This window comes from Plectropomus leopardus, chromosome 20 (assembly GCF_008729295.1).
Source record: "Plectropomus leopardus isolate mb chromosome 20, YSFRI_Pleo_2.0, whole genome shotgun sequence".
NCBI classification, from domain to species: domain Eukaryota; kingdom Metazoa; phylum Chordata; class Actinopteri; order Perciformes; family Serranidae; genus Plectropomus; species Plectropomus leopardus.
Window position 1 is genome coordinate 10670358 of NC_056482.1, and position 20550 is coordinate 10690907.

The 20550-nt window shown below is 38.3% G+C and overlaps 1 protein-coding gene across 10 annotated transcripts in view; it reads left to right on the forward strand.

The window, feature by feature from the left end:
• Window positions 1-4975: 4975 nt before the first annotated feature.
• Window positions 4976-20550, forward strand: part of add1 (adducin 1 (alpha)) — a 37274-nt gene continuing 21699 nt past the window's right edge. For all 10 annotated transcript variants that reach the window (XM_042509526.1, XM_042509534.1, XM_042509527.1 and 7 more), the window contains exons 1-4: window positions 4976-5097; window positions 17761-17969; window positions 19329-19491; window positions 19802-19953. In XM_042509526.1, coding sequence (XP_042365460.1) covers window positions 17775-17969; window positions 19329-19491; window positions 19802-19953 — 510 coding nt within the window. In that variant the 5' untranslated portion in view covers window positions 4976-5097; window positions 17761-17774. The remainder of the gene's footprint in view (window positions 5098-17760; window positions 17970-19328; window positions 19492-19801; window positions 19954-20550) is intronic.

Below are 20550 nucleotides of genomic sequence, written 5' to 3' on the forward strand. Positions count from 1 at the left end.
TGTTATAACAATATAATAATAATAATTATTATTATTATTATTTGTTTTTTATTTTTTATATATAAAAAAACTAGAAAACTTTTTTTTTTAATACAAGTAGCCTACCTCAAAATTGTTCTTCTGACTTGGACCTACTTTATTTTCTACACCCACTATAGCCAGTGGTGAAACACAACTATAGTACTTTATTCATGTACTTAAGTAGGCTACAGTTTTTGAAGTACTTTATTTAAGTGATTTGTTAAATACTACTTAAATTATACTGCTGCTACATCCCAGTGGTAGGCTATATTTTGTGCCTTTCAGTTATCTGTTACTTTATGAATTTAGCTTATTAAACAAAGAGTGAAATCTCTCTCTCTTTTAAATTAATGAAGATATTTTTAAAGTGATTGATGTTCTTTTACTATGTTAAGTTATTGATTATTTCTATTAATGGATGAAAAGTGGACATTTCCTATAGGCCTACTGCAGTGAAGGAGAGTAACATTAGTAACATAGTACATTTACCAAATTACTTCACATAGGTACAATTTTTAGGTATTTATACTTTATTTGCATGTTATGCTGCTCTATTTCAGGGTTACTGGTTACATTGCATATTAAAAACTTAAAGGTTGATGCATTATTGTATAAAACTTGCCAACACAATAGAAGCAGTAGGTTAAAAAAATTAGCTCTAAAACCTCAAGCTACAACCCTGAAACAGCATTTATATGTTAATGCATCAGTAGTTATAGTCCAATAATATGAACCATAATGATAGCCTATAACTTATGCCCTTTCACTTTTTTAAATTTTAAAGCAGTGCTTTTTAAAGGCCTCTCTTTCACTGGTATGCAGCCTAATTTGGGTGGAGAATAATAATCCCTTTTATTCTAATTCACTCATTCAAACCCAACAAATTTCCAGAAATATGAGCAAGGACATGACCTCAGTGTTCTCTGTTGTAGCTGGCTACAGCCCTGGTAAAGAATCAGTTACCTTAAACCTTTGGCTTAGGAGACTCAGTAGGTGGGGCCAGTGGGTTTGAAAGGTCACTGTTGGAGGTCAAAGGTTATACAACATTTTCCTATAGGAGAAGTGAATCAAAAACACAGTGGAGGAAAGACAGGCTGACCCTTGTCTCATTGTGCAGGGCAGAGGAGGAGGGAGAGGGGCTTTCCATGGCACTGCAGGCCGAATACAATACCATCTTTGACTAAAAGACAGATTGCTGCTGGTGGCAGATAGAACAGCGTCGCAGTCTACCTCTGTGGCTGCTTTGTGGCCTCGCTGAATGACAAATGTTGAGAAATTTACCTGCTCAGTTGAGCTGCAGTAAGCCTATAATGCCCTTTTTCTTCGCCATATCCTTAAGTATGTCAATACTCCTAGGCATCATCCGCTGTACTACAAATTGTTTATTTTCATATCAGCCCCTGGTGATTTGAGAGCTTAGGGTTTGAAGGCTGGCTGGAGTTAAAAGGGGACGGTAAGTGCTGCCTGAAATGAATACGTAAAGCAGCTGGGTTTATCTTCACTCACTCTGTGACATGTGCTGCTAAGAGAAAACAGGTGACCGAGGAATGTGTGCTGAAACCCAAACGTAATACTGGTGCTCAAATGATTTGTCGCCACTTAGACAGATCTGCATTTTCAAAGATATGTATTTACGTACTTATGTCTAAATGTAGATCTTTCTTGTATTTTATTTCCCTCGTTTCATATTTTTTGACAAGACACACAGCTTCAGCTTGTTGGTTGTTAATTTTACTTCCACTCTGCAAGAACTGCATATTAATGCTTAACTTGTAGATGTTAAAGAGGAACTGACAGACACAAAGACACCACACAGTGAAGCTCATTTTAATGCTGCTTTAGATAAGAATATTACACAAATGACCAAAATGTAAATGTAACAGGAACAGAGAGTCTCACACACACACACACACACACACACACACACACACACACACACACACAATAGAAAAGAAAGCAATACGTGTAGACTTACAGTGTAAGTACATGATCTTCATGCCTGAGTTCTTCAGACACACCAGTTGGATATATTTAGAGTCTCTAGCTGGTGTATCCATGCTACAAGGCAGACCACAATTATTCACAACACTGAAGGGGCTGGCGCTGGTCTGAGATCAGTCAAGAGGGGAGCGCTTGTGTGTCGACTGGTACGAGACAAGATCAACACCACAGGGGTCAGAGGTCAGGGCCACTCATATTAAAAGACAGTAAATTCAGTAGTTTTGAATGGAAAGTGATCCCCTATATGACTTTCATGACAAGATCCTGCAAAGCTCACTTTTTAAAAATACACCCAATATGTATTTCTGAAGGAACGAGGTCTCACAGCTATAAGACATACACCTAAAAATGGTGCAATGATCAGTGATTACATTAAATATTTACAGAAATGTCTTCCTTGTTGCCACGCTATGAAGTCAGACATTTGCTCAACTTTTGGTTTAGTTATATTATGTTTTTCAGACACCTGTTAGTTGATAAACTGTCTTAAATCCCACTGAAGAGAAATAATTCATATGGGACAAACTTAGGGAAATGTTTGGTGTAGGCTACCTTCTCATTTAAGTAAATGCAATGGACTATTTTTATACTTAAGGTTAATAATTAGCCCGCATATTTCCCGAAGCCAATAATAGTGTAATATATAAACTCTGGTTAGGTTAGGAAATATTACTTTTACCACAAAGCACTACAGGTTGCTACAGGTTGAATACACCAATGTGGCGCTGCAACACCATCTAGTGACAAATATTGAAAGTGTCATCCTTATGTTGAAATGAAGCGTTGCCCTGCACAGACACACGGTGTGTTGCACGTACACAGGTCCTGTAGGTGTCCTTATTTGCTGCTTTAGTTTCAGCCCTACGGAATATGATCCCTGTGCTTCAGCAGCATATTTTTAGATTGTTACATCAGACAACATAGAAGATTTGTTAGATTGTTTTTTTTTCCTTGCAATTATTTATGTAACCCTTTAAAAACCTGGATCAACAAGTCTTCTTGTGCTGCATTCAGATGCCTTTCACAAGCTATTTGACCTTTGAAAACCTGAGCACAATGGTTTGATTTTCTTTAAAAACATGCAGAAAAAAACAATGACCAATTTTGAAAGAAATGTCTCCAAAAAATAGGGAAATATGTCCACAAAACTAAAATTGAATATGTACAGTGGATAGATTTATCTATTTTTTAAAGATCACTTTCTTCATTTATTATTTATTTATTATTATTATTATTATTATTATTATTATTATTATCATTATTGTTGTTGTTGTTGTTATAACTGTTATTATTTAACTTTTTTTGCTCTTGCTTTCTGGTAATTTTCTTGGAACTTTTTGTTTTACTAATTTATTGCAAATTTTGGGGTCCTGTTAAGTTGCTCAATGCCTTCTCCCCATGTTTCTGAAAGAACCCAATTGTTCAGGTTCCTAAGCAATGTACTAAAAACAGAGTTAGCTGCCTTCCTTTTCTTAAACCTTATTATTGTGGTGCCATATTGTTGCTTTACTTGATTTTAAAAAAAAGGTCAAAAATCTGGTTTGAAGTCCACACATAAATATACTCGTAAATATGGAGTTTTCCTAACAATAAAATTATATTCAACAAACAACAACAAATAAATAAATAAGTAAATATTGTTATTATTTTCCCCTCAATCTCTCAAAACATGTCTTTATCCTGAAATTGCATTGTTTCCCTAAATTTCCTGGATTTGGGAGATTGTGCTAGAGGAGATTGTCTTCACCGGAAATTCGTTTTACATCACCAATAAATTAATAAACTGTGCACCCTGGTGGCAGTGAAATGTAACTGAACCCAGGATGGTTTTAAAATCTAACCTGGCTGGAGCTAGAAACCTCTGTTGCAAAAAAAAAAACCCTCACATCTCACAGCCTCGAATCTGTATTTGTAATTTTGCAGCAAATAACAATAAGGTGAAGCTATATTTAGTTACAGAGATGTAAAAAGAAAATTGTGGACTTAATTATTATATATCCCCCTGCTCTTTGACTGTGCAGAGGATTTTGCTAAAATACATTGAAAATAGTGCTTATTATTTTAAAACAGGCATCTAGCCCATCTGAGAAAAAAAAAATACTCAGTTCACGTCAGTAGACTCTTGATTATGTTGTGTTCATAGAATATATAGACAAACATGCATAGTTATGGAATGAAGCAGAACATAACCACAGTGCCAGATTACCAAAAACTGTCCCAAAAAAAGTGTAAACGTTGTAAACAGTATCCTCAAATTTTGGTTTAGCCAGCTCATGTGTGCAAGATAAACTGGGGTCTGAATTGGGGTCTATTTTTCTGTGATATCAAATGGTACAAAAAATGTATTAGCCATTGTTTGGCTTTATTTGTTTCAAAAGCATAGGTAGATCTAAGTAATTTAAGAAGAAATCACCCCAAAACAATAATTTATTTTTAAAAAAAAACAAACAAACTGGAAATTGATATATCTCTTTGGTTGAATTGCCTCTGGAAACATGATAAATGACCCCTATTTATTTATCTATAAGAGATTACAAATAAAAATGTCAGCATCCAGTGATTCTATCTTTACCAAATGGTTTGTATTTCAAAAGCTCGTTGTATGCTTTTTTAATGTGGATTTTTAATCTCAAAAGTTACTGAATTTATTCAACAAATGAAAGTGTGGACTAAAACTAACAATATTTCCCTCGGAAATACAGTGCGGTAGAGGTATGAAGTGTGAGGTATGAATCTACAAATCTGAAATAGTGTCCCCTTATCGGCTTCATGACTTTAGCATTAGCAGTAAAATAAAAACAATGGACGTATGCCCCTTTCTGCAGGGCGGGCAAACAACTCGTGCTCCAACCGCTCGCTCTGATACTATCACGTGCCTCTGGGTGTCCAATCGCGAGCCGCAGATTAAGCAGTTTGCCGCACCCAGTGGAGACTGGGCGGAGCGACGCGGGGACGACCAGCGCAGAGAGATAAACCCACTGTGAGAGCTCCAGGGTCGGGGATAAAGATAGTGAAACCCGCCGTCCTGCTTTCACCGAGCACTGACATATACTTCATCATTTCATCAAAGAGAGGGTAAGATAATAATTGTTTGCGTGTCAGCAGTTTATCTAAAACACGACCCGTGTGTGTGTGTGTGTGGGTTTGTAATGTTTGTCCCACAGTGTTGGTGTGTTTCAGTGTCGCGAGCTCTCACTGTTTTGCTAATGTGTTGCTCGGTGCAGTCTGCAGAGAGGCGGCTGCTTTGCACGTCCTCACAACGACTTTCTGCGTTTTTACTGTGATTAATTTGACTCGTTTGAGGCCGGACAGTTTTCTGTGCTGAACAGTAACAGCCCAGGGGTACATACTTTGTGTCCGGTGTGTGTAAGGTTAGCCCGCTTCACGAGCAGGCCTGTGGTTGCATTATTTTGCATTTCACATGCGCATAGTTACCGTAGCTATTTAATATGAGCTGCTTACTGTAGGTCGATATGTCTCCTCATGTAGTGTGTGTCCAGTCTGGGTGTGTTTTAAAGCAGGAGGCTTTACTCAGTAGTGTGGTGATGAAGCAGTTTCCTGTTATACAGATGGTACAGTGTCCTGCATAATTAAACATAATGTGGATATTACATTTTTAATTGATAGCACACTACTTCTCATTCTGTCTTTTCACTTTTAGAGAAACACTATGCCCAAATGCCTCAGATTAAATATTTTATTAATCCTAATGGGGAATTGTGTTGCTATAGTTGACAAAAATACATTGAATAAAAAACACAGACACCAGAAATTATAACTACAGAAAGAAGGAAATCTTGAATAATGTTCTTAACTCCAGCATGCAGAGGGCTATACAAGCCCAGTGCATGGTAGTACACTGTATATTAGTTGTATAATAAAGCTATATTATGATAGCATATATCAAGAAGTGAATTTCATCATCAACTTGGTAATTGTCCAAATATTTGCTGCTTCACAAGCTCCTCAGATGTCAGAATTTGCTGCTTTATTTAATGGGTGTGGAGGGAAACAAAACACATACAGAAAAGTATCCTGGTACTATTGTGTGGTAATGTTGTATCGATACACAGGCGCCAAGTACAGATTTTTTTTGTTTTATGAATGATAAATATTACAAATATAAATTAAATTTGTGGTAGCCTACTACAATATTAAAACTAATTGCTGTTTCATATAGTTTGCTCCAATAAAAATGACTTAAGTGAGAAAAAAAAACAGACTGAAAATGTTGTCTTATTATATGAAATAAATAAGTTTTCTTTTGGGGACATAATTTGCAGTTGAAAACACAATATATGTTATTGCAATTCTCAGTGTAGTGTGACATGTTTAAAATCGCATTAATATTGTATCATGACTTAAGTATTGTGATAATAGCGTATTGTGGGACCTCTGGTGATTCCCCACCAATGAAATAGTGAATTGGATTACATCCAGGTGTAAGGATGTTGGTCTGACAAAACAATGACACCCTGGGCTCTGGGAACTTGTGATGTCTATTTTTTCTGACATTTTATATTTTTACTTATAGAGATAAATCGGCTGATTCAAGAAATAATTGACAGATTGATAAATAGTGAAAACAACTGTTTTTGCGGCCCAAAGTGGAGCATTGAGAAGTGCCAGTAACCTTAGCCTTGTGTGACAATTAGCTGTTTGTTTTTAGATGAAAACTGGAGAAGACAACCACGAAGATATTACTGTGTCTGGCTTCTTTCTAAAGTCTGCTGTGAAGTCCCTTCCCCCTCATACAGTATGAGGATTAGCAAAGCCAAAACGTCAAGATAAATTGTCTGTGAGTGTGTGTGAGTGTGTGTGTGTGTGTGTGTGTGTGTGTGTGTGTGTGTGTGTGTTAAGGGACGGTAACTCCCTGGATTCGGTAATTCTGTTAGAATGAGTGAAACTCCCAAAGGAGGGAGCTAAGCTCTGTCAGTCTGGCTCCATATTGCCACCCTTAACACACACACACACACACACACACACACTCTACTCTACACACGTGCATGCACACACTCACTCTAGATACACAGTGTTTGTTTTACTCCCACTCCCCACGCCCACACCCTTGACTGCAGTGCAGCTGAAAATGTGTTCCTCATTTCAAGTCCATTCTCTCTATTTCACTCTTTCCTTCCTTCCTCTCCATATGTGATCACTTAGCAGGAGGTTTTTTTGTGTTAGAGACGTGAAAGCAGTCACTATGAACTTTCATTCACATCACAGAGGTCACTACAGATCACATCAGTAAATGTATCTATGTTTGGGTCGAATATTTAGCTGAGAGAAGGCTGCATATGAGCACACATGGTGGTTCAGGCCAGAGTGTGAGACAAGGGGAAACTGTACAGGGAGGGGGGATGTTGTTTTGAGTGAGCAATCTTCCACTGCTCAGTCCCATATGACATGCGACAGGCGATAAACCCTGAGCCGCTGTACTCACACTCTAACACAACACAGTGTCTGGCCTGGCCTTGGCAGTCTGCAGCAGATAATACGTTTCTCATGCCGGCAGTCTCACTGATGGGGAAGCTTTACAGTGCATTTCATTCTCAGGACAGGAGCTATTTACTTGACTAAAATGATATTTGGATGTTTCTCTTGGTTCAAATTGATCTGATGATTGTCCCGTTACATTATACCTGGCTCTTTAGCTAGCTGCTAAATGCTCCACTATGTTCACTAGCTAGTTGCTAACTGTTAGTCTGCAGATTAGTGCTGAGCAGGTCGAGCACAGTGGGTTTTTTTGAGCTATTTCTCTGAAAACAGCTGCCTGCCGTTGCCAAAAACGACGCTATGAAAGCAGCAAGAGTGATAGTAGAGAATAGTGTTGCAATATTTTGCATGGCAATATTGTATTCATACATTTTGTTGTTTTTTAGATAAATTGATATTGTAAATATAAATTAAACTTTTTTTTGGTGGGGGGGGTCAATTGGAATAATAATATTACATATTATTTATAAGGGCCTTTCTCAACACTCAAGGCCACTTTACAGAGATTAAAAACAAACACAATAAAACAACAGATAAAAGCTAGAAAGAAGGTAATAAATTGCCACATATGTTATCATAATGCTCAGTAATAATAATAATATAATATAATAATATTGTACCGTAACCTCAGTATCGTGATAATATCGTATTGTGGGGCCTGTGGTGATTCCCACCCTTAGTGAAGTTGTGCACAACTGAGTACATCTAAAGATCATTATTTCATTAAATAAAAAAGCTTTTGGAGACATTTTAACATTTTAATGAATCACTGTGCTAAGGATGGTCTCCTCTTTGAAGTCAGATGGACTGCTATAGAGATTAAACTGAACTGTCTTCCACACACTCGCTGTATTATGTTAAGTCTTTATCCATTTTCTATGTAATTACATCACACAATGCATTTTCCAGGTATTTGTGCTTTGTGCTAGAGGCATGAAAATTTAAAGGGGCCATGAATTATAGGCAATTTTTTTAACAATGACACATGAATATGACAATGTGAAAGGGGTTACTTGTACTGATGAGCCTTCAGAAAATGATCGCCAGTCTGCAGCTACCTTCAGCTTTATGGAGCTTTGCTGTGAGTGTCAGAACCACTCCCAGGAATCTTTGCATGTAAATTATGAATTACAAATCGATACATTGCTTTTAGGAATAAATACAGTATCAGTTCTTACCCCTCCATCAACATATCTCCTTTGTACCAGATGGGAAAGGTAAAATTTTGACCAGCATTTCTCATGATATTACCACATCAGATCTGATTACAGCTTTCCTTTCTTCCTCTGTTGCCATTTAAGTATTTCCTCATCTACGCCTTTTACCTTGGTAAGATCACACAGATAGATGCCACTTTTTTGAGCTGAAACATGCACACAAGATATTAAATTGCCTTTTTTTTTTGCATGCAGTAGGCTATGGTATGATATTCATACTGGGAAAAATACTGTCACAAGTTGAAGCAGAGTATCATAAGTAATGTTGCCGAAGAACCCTTTTTGCCCTTTTACCCTTATGTTTTTATAAGCAATGAGGTCAGTAATATGCTTGTGTATTGTCTCCTCATGTTATTAAACACTGTTAATTTGGTTTGTTTGCTGTCAGCTCATGTTGTCCATAATTCTGTGACTTCCCTGTTTATGTCAATTACTTGTGTGGTGCACAAGACCAAACATGGAGCAATGCTAAATGGCACCAAACGCATTCCTACCGGTCATAGTAGTTAGAGTGTGTACACATATACGGGTACACGCACACACACTGAAGAGCAGTTGCAAGTGGATTCTTCGTCCCCAGTAATGACAGGCATCCAGCTCAGAGATATAAAGAGCCTTGTCCGAGTGCTTCTCTCAAATGTCTGCATACTGCTAGATACAGCAACTGCATGCACACACACACACACACACACACACACACACACTAAAAACTGTTACAGCCAGACTTTGAGGCCATCTTTCTTTTTCACACTATACTGATCTTTTCACTGCCGATCGCTTGATTGGCACATTTTTGGAACAAGCTAAATAGATCTTTATTTCAGAGCGCTTAGTCATGCTGAAAAGATATTTTTTTTAGTGCAAGCTTCCGTCGCTCAAAAGAGAATTATGATAAAGTTGAAATATGCACAATGTACATCCAGAGCTTTTAAAGTTGACAAAAGCCAGCCACAGTGGGAGCGCAGAGAGCTGGGTGCTTCTCTACATTTAATATCTTTACCTTTTTTTTTTCTCCTCCGCCCATCGTAGCAGCCTCTGTGGAGAATGGAAACATCTGTAGTGAGTGGTGTCATTGCAATTCAAAACATCAGTTTAGTGTGTTTTATTGAAAGGAAATTCAGTTGCTTATTTAATGCAACAGGTTCCTGTTTGTTTTCCTGTTCCAGTGCATAGATTGACTTGGTAGGCTCATCGCACGCTATGGGGGTTTAAGAGGAGCTTTTTGCCTGACAAAGTTGACTTTATGCTGTTTGTTCATTCTGACAGTACACGCCAGAAAATGCTCCATCATCCAGGCAATATTGGATTTGTGTTATTTTTGCTTTTTTTTCCCAGTGTGGTGATATGTTAGGTATTAAATTCACTGCATTGATCAAAACAGACGTACCTGTGTGGCTGCTAGTTATGCCACTAGCATGGCTTGGAGGCAATGTCGGTCAGTCCACCCCTTTGGTCTTAGACTGAAATATCTCAACAACTTTTTGGTAGGATGGCATTGTGTACCATACTTGTCATGTGGCACTGGTACATTTTTATTTTTAATTTACCATATACTTTTAATTTATTAAAAGTATAAGTCAAACTAAGACGGTGAACATGGGTAAAACATTGTACCTGCTTAATATCAGCATGTTTATCATTTTAATGTTGTGCATATTAGCATGCTGATGGCACACTGGCAAGAAAAAAAAATAGCTCGACTTGAAGAATCTCAGTTGACTAAGGGATCTCAGACTGATGATTCAAATCTCCGACTTTCAGGGGGCAGCCGTAGGATATGCATACATTCAGTTTACTCAAAATAACAAAAAGGATGAGCTCCCTAATGGAAACATCGTCACTCACAAGGCGGCTGTTTCTAGTTAAGCCAATAGTTTTTCATGAATGCAGCCTTTGATCAAAGTAAAGACATTTAACCAGCTGTCCATGGCCACTAAACAGGCCACTTCAGTGAGCACATATTGTATAGCTAAGGTTTTGTAGTGTCCTCTGGAAAATATTATAAAAGGCCAAGTATTTCCATCCTTACGCCGCTGTTTCTTTTGCCTCCGTAGCATTAGCAAGTCAAAATGCTTGATTGTTACATGACAAATCAAAATGTCTCCTCTGATTTCTCACACAAAGGCAGATGGCATATACTGTACTGTATAAATGCGATGCTTGATTCATCGTCACATTTTCCTGTTGCTTGGAGACGACAAAACCCTTGGATGCATCCTGTCCAAGGGTTTTCCATATCCACAGTGAATATGGAGGCAGAAATAGCAGCTTTTGATGTGCATGAGTCGTTACGTGATCTGTGTTGTCAGTGGCCCACGGTACACATGCAAGTGTCAGTGTCGTAAACCCTTTCAGGCACTCTGTAGCAGCATCCAGAAGGCAAGTTATTTCGAACTTAATCTTGTCAAATATAAGAGAAAGTGTGGTTCTTGCAACCAGGCGGAGCTGGGAAGTTGCAGGTTTCTCTGGCTACAGCTTTTACAGCTATTTCTCATTTTTATATATGCTGGAGTTAACTCAGTCATATTGTCTACTGTATGCATCAGACAAAAATGGTTTTTAGGAAGTTGGGTTTCAGCTCTAATCCATGATTGCAATATGCAACTCTGTCACTCCTGGGATCGTAGTGGTATGAGACTTTTATGGTACGATAATCATCTTAGAAAATATTGCGGTATCATGGAATAACATGGTTATTATTATTATTGTCAGTCACAGTGACCCTCAAAGGATTAGTTTTGGTTAAATAAATGTATTATCATTATAATGACTTTTTAAAAAAAAATGAAAGTATGTTTAAAAAGTCTCCCTTAACTTTATAACTGAAATAAAGGTGAGATTTTCCCCTCTTTTTTTTTTCAATACAGTAATTAAGCAAGTGTGCACGGTATGATATTCATCATCTTTCATATCACGGTATACCCTAAAACTGGTACATTGCTGTAACCATAGTCACCCCACATTTGCCTTTGTCATTTTGCTGCTTTGGCTAAGTGCTTATGCCCTTTTTGTCCAAACCTGCAGCAGAGTGCCAGGATGCTTACCGTCAGGGCTGCCATAAATTCACCAACATTTGCAGGGTGGTGCGTGAGTTGCAGCTTTAGGCACAAACATGGTTCCACTCAGTGAGGACAGGATACTTTCCAATACAGATTCTTTAATGGGTGCGGTTACGGAAGCCAGGGTGAATCTGCCTTAAGGGAGATGTGCGAGCACAAGATACTTTATTTGTACCAATACTGCATTTATTTATGTTCATTTTCTTTTGTTAAGAAGGTCCAGGTCAAGAGATGAGCAATTTCTGGTTGTCCTGACTGTCATACTAATGTCCCAATGTAGCATGGCAGGGACTCCACCCTTCACTGATGCAAAATGACAGGTGCTTCTGATACACAGTGACACTCCCAAAGTTTTTGGTTAAAATTTAAAAGACAGTAAAACATCTTAGTTTCCCCGCACGTCACTGCCATTCCATGTTTTGATTGTATATATTCTTATATTCTTGTTCTCTCTATATATCAGTTGTACATTGTGCAATTTACACATATTTCTAACTCTTTTACACACCGTACACACAGCACATTATATATTTATAATTTTAAAGGTTTACATACTAGTGCTAATTGTTTCTTATTATTACTGTATTTCTATTTTATATTTTAGATTTAACATTATTACACATTTAAGACAAGGCACATCATACATAATTGTTGGCACATTGTAATTTTATTTTATTTATGTTACTGTTTTTGCGCCTTGTTTTTTAATCATACTTGGCACCTTGTCTTTTTTATTGTCTAACATTTTAATATCTTAATATTTTTATATTTGTAATTTTTTTTTTTTACTATTGTATTCTTCCCTTCACTGCTCATACTTCGTCGTACCTCATAGCTGCTGTAATATTGTGAATTTCCCCACTGCGGTATTAAGTATTATCTAATCTTATCTTATACATAATTGCAATTTCTAATATTGACATATTAGTGCTATTTGTTTTTATTATCACTGTGTCTATATTTTATATTTTTACATACATGGTGATGGAATTAATTTTTACTTTCTTTCTATGCTTGGCATCAGAGCAACTGTAACAAAGCTCAATAAAGTATTTGTGATTCTGATGTGAAGCAGGTCATGCGATTCCTATGAGATAATTTGTATCCCTGGGGACTCGCATGATTTCATTTTATGAATTAGTTCAATACATAAAGATAAAGAAATTAATCTCCTACTTGACTTCATCTTCATCTAAAACAAATGCCACTATTAATTCAGTGCATGCAGCATCATATAAGTCCCTGAATAAGACACTGAGTCCTTGACATGTTTTGAGTCTAATGTGAAATGAGTAACACATTAGTTTGAAGGTGTGTGCCTTACGACACTGACTGGCTTGCAGCATGATGTTGGCCTACAGCTGTTCTTACATAACTGCAATCTCTTAAAGGCTGTCCCGTGTTTCCATGGTAATGTGTTTGGTTTCCATAGTGATTGCACTCTTAACAGAAGTGGAGGCTAGCTGAGCCCCTGCACCGACATATCTGAGGAGAGATAAGAAGTAGGGGGTCTGGCGAGGCGGGGGCGCCTGTGACAACGTCATATATAGATAGAGAAAGCTTTCAGTATCTATAACTGTTGTTGTTGCTACACTGTCCACAAGAAGTAAACAACTTGAGGATCTGGACGTTTGTTTAAGCATTAAAGATACTCCAGAGATGTTCAAGCTGGAATTGTTTCTAGTGTTGCACAGCTGGAGTGAATCAGTTAACATTTGTGGTAAGACAGAGTGCAGCATAAAATGACTCAAACAAATACGCCATGAGATGACCGTGGAAGTGACCTTTTTTACCTCCAATATTAATATTTGTTGATGGCACGTAATCCCCTTAAACCTCACCTTGCTTTGTTTACTCTGAGATTAAGGTGATTACACTGACAGAGCGCAGAAAACAAGAGAATATTCAAAGGCTACAGAGGTGATATCTGTATATTTCTTGCTCCTGCTGCTCTTCCTCTATCTTTCTCCGTGGTGCAGTTTTAGTCATACGTACGGTTCATTCATCCTGTATTTGCAGGTGTTAGCAGATTTTGTGGTTGTGTGCACTGCAGCGTTGGACTGATGTATCATATTACACAATTCCCGCAGTGCTTTAGTGCGCACAGATGGGCCATTGTGAGCAAGACTGGTAATAATATCAGGCCTAATTTCTGATTTTAGTGCTAAAAATAGATTTCTGAACAAGCATTTTCTCCTCTCTGAGCAAAAAAAGCTGCAGCATGAATGTTTAATCCTTTTATCGTTTTTGTCACTTTTTTTTAGTTGTCTTACTATCAGCAGACAGTTTTGATTCCTGTCGTTGCAGCTAGTAATAAACACCAACATGAACTGAATGCAGCATGAACAAGTCAGAGCAAAGTGAATGAGATCAGACTGCAGTCTAGAAGCATCAAGACTGTCCTCCTATAAACCAGGCTGACATGGGCCAGCCTCAGAAGAGCTGCAGGGACTGCAGTATTGTCACGTATTTCTCTATGTTGTGTTACACAGGCCGACTCTGCTTGCATCTAAACATATCTGTTTATTCAGTGTGACATTTAAGGATATTTTTTAAAGTTTTCATTAGCGTCAAACTGTTGTTGTTAATTTTCCACCATCTAACCAATCTGAGCTGATTTTTTTTTTGCAGTGCATGGTGATACATTTGTGTTAATAACAGGACAGGGACTCCCGCCTTCTCCCTAATGAGAGTATTTGGCACCAGCGCTAATTGCTGATGTCCTTTTTCTTCTGTCAATAACTGATGTTCTGAATCACATGAGTGAGACAGAACAACAAGAGTTTCCATCCTGATTGTTTGCAGAGACAGTATGCAGCTTGCGATTGTCAAGTTCTGTCTCGCTTAATTTACAATTTTAGTCGGTAGTTATGATTAAAGGAAAACAGCAGAGAGGAGACACCGAAGAGAAGAATGTGAGAGGATTCGGTTTCGTGAAATCGGGGGTGAATGTCGTTTCAAAGACGTGGGTCCCAACAGCCTCTCCTTTGAACAAAGTTTGGAGTTTCTTCACACGTGGAAAGCGTAAGGATTTGCAGAGTATTTTAAATATTTGTCTTAAATTAAAACTTGATTGATACACTTGATACATTTTAAATTTAGACCAAATGAGATTTTAACACTCGTGTTGTCCTTGGGGTCATTCTGACCCCAAATGAAATGTTCAAAATATGTTTTTTATACTTATGTAGACAAGCTCAAAACAAAGGGAAAATGTGTGGTAATAGGTTGGACTGAAGTAAAACTAAAATTGAATTGATTGATAATTTATACAACATGCTTTAAATAACAGTCAAACAAGGGCGGGGTCAGAATGACCCCAGAGGACAAAAGGTGTATGGTAATCGGGAGGACATTGGGAGGAAGACTAAAATCTCAATTTCATTTTAAAGAAAATCAGCATGTTAATTTGCAGTTACAAAACACAGCTGATAACCAAACCAAAGAATCAAGAGAGCTAAATCCAGTTAAACCCAGTTAGCCCGGGAGATAGCCACAGCTAGCCTTGGCTAAAGCTAATTTGCTTACTTTTCCTCCCAAGCTGTTCCTTGTAATTGAAATTATGTTAAATTAACATCCTGGTACTATAGTTTGTTGTAAATTGAAATAGGCCTATTGCATAAATAAGATGGTTGTTCAATCTGGTTTTGGCTAATAAAAACAGCTAAACCAGTCCTGCCAAGCGATAACTAGCCTACCTTAGCAGAGCAGCATTAAGTATCCAGCAGCAGCACCATCTGGAGAGGCAAACCAGGCAAATGTTTTGGGCCCCTGAAATTTTTTAGGAAAAGGGGCCACAGATGGCCACTCAGACGGTCAATTTTTGGATCCTCACTGGATATCGTTAGTTGGAGCAGTCAGCTAGCTACCTGTAAGTGTCACACATACCTTAGGTGTAACTTAAATCATAAATAACTTTTTTGCATATTTATTTGAAGATAACAATTAACAGTAGATTGCAGCAAGAGGACATTTTTTAATAGTGCATTTTGCTGCATATTTCCATTTTTACCAAAGGCAGAGGGCAGTTTTTTAAGTGTTATCTGTGGTCTGTCTGTTTTTTTTGTTGTTGTGAAATAATTGGTCCAAGAAGACATAAAATTAAGGCACCGCACCCTGTCAATCTGTTACAAAGTATACCCAGTCAGCTTTAAACTTGTATTTTTTTTTCAATTGTGTTATGTTGTGATAGTTTGATTTCCCTACATTAATGTGTTTATGAGGTGAAAATGGACAAAGCATTGTTGCCCTAGAATTAGCCAAACAGCTTGAAAACACAAAAACGCTTGATTGGAGCAGGTGACCTGAGATGTGTGAAAAATGTTGTGTTTGATGTCGTGGAAAATCTCAGAACACCAATAAAAGCATTCAGAAACAGGGAGACGGTTCCTGCCAGCTCTCAGTGTGATGCTGGATGCTTTTGGTTTGGTCTGCAGTTGTCATGGTAGTTTTGGCTGAACATTCGTATTGATGCCGACTAATGGGCTGCATCACCCCCCTCCGCCCTCCCCCATTACCCATGCATGCTTGCACACACACATTTCCCTGTGCTCACAAGTCGGCCTGTGTCCTTCAGAGTTGGGGCTTGAGTAGTCAGAGCTGTGATCGACAGGCAGAGACTATTTCCAGCCAGCTGGATGGACGTGGATCTATAGGAAATCTGTCTCGCTCTCCTCTTTATGTCTCTGTTCCCTGATGTTTTTTCAAACTGAATGCTAAAATACCTTCTGGCTATATTTCCAGTTTTTGTTTTATTTTCCTTAGCCCAGCCTTGACAGCTGAGTGGTGTTGTGATTCCAGGAAACACATTGTGAAAATCAATGAAAACAAATCTCAGCTGGGAAGAGTGGTCACATGGTCATGACAGGAAGTAGGGGAGAGTGTGGTTTGTGTGATTGGATTTCTGGTCTAATGGCTGGTGGTGATACTCACTTCTTCATTTCAATAGGGAAACTTTCTCTCTATCAGCATCTTATTGATGTATAATTTTTTTTATTATTATTAATGAAATGTGTGGACTTCCTCTGTGTATTCAAGAAACAAGCCCATTTTTTTTTACAGAAAGTTTAATGTAGAAAGTTGGTCAGCGCTTCATTTTAAAATCCTGATAAATATGATGTTTTATGTAGTATTGACTTGAAGTATTTTACACTGGATATCATGTTTTACACAGATGCATGACTGATCAGCCTTTTAGCTTTCTTACACACAAAATCTGATCATAAAACATACGAAATTAGGGCTGTACTCGACTCAGAATTATGCAAATTGAACCGGATTTGGCAGTTCAATATGAGTATTCGATGATTTGTTTTGTTTTCCGAATTTTTTAAGTTTTTAACAGGCTCCACATGTGATGACAGCATTGATGTAATATAGTAAACATCCTAAGTGCAGTCATTACGGTTGGTAAATGTGCAACAACATTTTTTTGCTGATACCAGATATCAAACAAAAGCCATATACTGTATCGTATTAAGTTGCTGTGAGCTGTAAATTCACCACATCTAAGTACTACTTCATGTATGCAGCTCCCTGTACCAAACAGTAGGGTGAAAGTTGAGAGCACTCACTCCGCAGCAAAAACAGAACGTCCTCAGAAGCACACTACACAGCATGCTGAGTAGCAAAAACAAATGAAAAACAACTGCTTGACTTGCTGCGATCTCAGTCGACTGAGGGGTTTCCGGCTGATGATTCAAATCTCCAACTTTCAAGGGGCAGCCTTAAACAAAATACCTAAAAAATATACTGTATACAAGCTCACATCAAACATAGTACACCAGTGATGGCATAATATAAAACCTGGTATTCATCCAGCTGTTACAATCCCACCCAACAGACATTATGTTTTGATTTCAGACACTTATTGAAAAATGGGTGTGTGGGGAAGTAATGTTATCTTTTTGTCTTTAACTGACAGAAAAACTTAAAAATAAAGTTATCTCTTATCACTCCCTCTACAGGAGGCCAGCCCAGAATGAACGGCGACTCAGGTGCCGGCGTGGTGACGGCCCCCCCTCCCACCACAGCCCCCCACAAGGAGCGGTACTTCGACCGGGTGGATGAGAGCAGCCCCGAGTACCAGAGGGAGAGAAACATGGCACCGGACCTGCGACAGGATTTCAACATGATGGAGCAGAGGAAGAGGGTCTCCATGATACTACAGAGCCCGGTCAGTGGGACCGAAACATTAAATAAAGTCAGATTCAGTAGCATCCACTACAGTACAGTGTGTGCACTACATTCACTACATCAACTGACAAAATACTGCAGTCACACGCTGCATGTTAAAATGTGAATAGGCTTTTTTAGTGTAAAGGCAGCAGCCTTCTCATCATCACATGATGGATCCAGTTTATTCGCTGTCACCAGTGTTTTGGCTGAATGCTCAGCACAGAGAAAAGCACTGTTTTAAAGGCCTATTGTAAGTATGAAAAGCACCGATATATTCAATGCCTGACAAAAGGCCCAGAGCGGTGCTGATATGAGCTTTTCATTTTTTTCTTTAGGTCAGTGCTGAGAGAGACACCAAGCTGTTACTTTTTTATGACCTTTCTGTGTTTCAACCATATGTACTGTTGAATAATAGTAGTAATTTTTATCTAGTATCTTTTAAAAACAGAGTTTACAAGGTGCAAACAAAGCAAAGCAGAAGCATGAAACCCTGAGGGCATTATATCCATAGAAGCCAAACAGTAATGCCATATTAAGGCAAAACAAAAACTGAGATGAGATATATGGAAAACTGAGCACAATGAGATAACACAATACCAATGCTGCTACTACTACTACTACTACTACAATAATGACAATAAATAATAATAATAATAATAATAATAAATAATGATAATAATAATAATGATAATAAATGCAGAATAAAAAGCTGCATTTCCCTCAGTTTATTTTCACCCAGCAAAAGAATATTGAGGTCAAATCTAACACTACTGTTAAATAACAGAAACACCTGTCAGCATAACTCAATACACTTCAAAAGCACCACAAACTCCATCCTCCAAAACAACCACACAGCTGAATCAACACCTCTCAAAAACAGTTTCAACAGTCTGTAACCTCCATGAGGGTTTAGCGAGGTGTACCTAATAAACTGGAGGTTCCAGTGTATGTTTGGCTAATGTGTGTACTTATGTGGTTATACCTGCCTCTCTGCAAAAATGCCATGTGTCTGTTAAAAGGCTATACATTCATGTTATTTAAAGCATCCTTTGCATATTTAGCTTTCTCAGGTACGTTTTAAGACTTGGCGAGTTTATTTTATAACATGTTAAAACACTGCAATGTGAGTTTATAGTAAATAGGGTAAAAATGTAACACTAATGTTGTTAAAAGCTTGCACACATAGTGTCAGTGTATTTAATTTCCTGGATAAGGCTCCAGAAGTAGCCTCCTAAAATCTTGAACAAGTGTTCTCTGTGCATCCTTTACCTGTTTTTGGTGTTATCGTGTTCTTTTTTTCCCTTTTTTATTCATTTTTTTATGTGTCTGTTTTTGTGTGTGCACTGATGATCTGCAGGCATTCTGCGATGAGCTGGAGACAATGATCCAGGATCAGCTGAAGAAGGGGAAGACGCCCACAAGCCTGCTGGCTCTGCAGCAGATCGCAGACTTCATGACCACCAGCATGCCCTCCATGTATCCCGCTGCACCACAGGGAGGCATGGCGGCGCTCAACATGAGTAAGCAGAGAAGAGAATGAGTGTGTGTGACTTTTTGACCTCAGTGCTGCGATGTTTGCGTGCTCACAATGAGTAATGCAGCGTATGCCAGAGTTAATTTCTGAACAAAGAGTCCAGTTAGATTCCAGTCGGCAGACCTTATTTAATTGTTTTTATCTGTAAAGAAGATCTGTTTCTTTCCTGCTCGCCAGGAATCGTGAACGGTTTTTATCAAAACTTGCCCTTGTAGTGTCTCATTTTCCATCCTATTATTATTGTTCAACATATTTCATGTAAGAGAGCGCTGTCTGACATCATCTCTTCATCTCAGGTTTGGGCATGGTGACTCCAGTGAACGATCTGCGTGGCTCAGATTCTATTTCTTATGACAAGGGCGAGAAACTGCTCCGCTGCAAGCTGGCTGCCTTTTATCGGCTCGCTGACCTGTTTGGCTGGTCTGAGCTCATCTACAACCACCTCACAGTAAGACAGGCTTCTTTTTTCATAACATAACCGACCATGTTGACTGAATTTAGCATCCAGCAGTTTGGTATTTTTATTTTTTCTACTAAAGCAGAGGTTTTTTAAACTGTGAGGTGTCCCTCTCCAGCAGGGGGACAGGAGAGTTGGAGAGGAGGGAGAGACACGAGGCAAGGATGGGACAAATCGTTGTAGTTGTTCTAAAAATAACATTAAGTAGTAGATTCAGAACACTTGTAATCAAAACCAGAGTGTATTGAGACCAAGACCAAGACTTTTACGAGTTGAGATCACTTAAAGACAAAGACCAAATCTGTTCAAGTCCCACACTGCACGACACACTAAGGATAAAATGTGGAACATGCAAATCATAGGCACTCCTCAAATTGATCTGAAAAATCAACATTCCCAGAAGAATACCCTCAAAGAACAAATGAAGATTCCTCTTCATTCACCTCAACTTAACCAATCTTTATGCAACACTCCTTTTTGCACAGGCAATTTAGCGATATCCCCACAGTTTTGGTCTTGACTGGTCATGAAAAAATTCCACGTCCTCATTGTCTGAGATAGAGGCAATACCAAGTAACTGTAATCAAG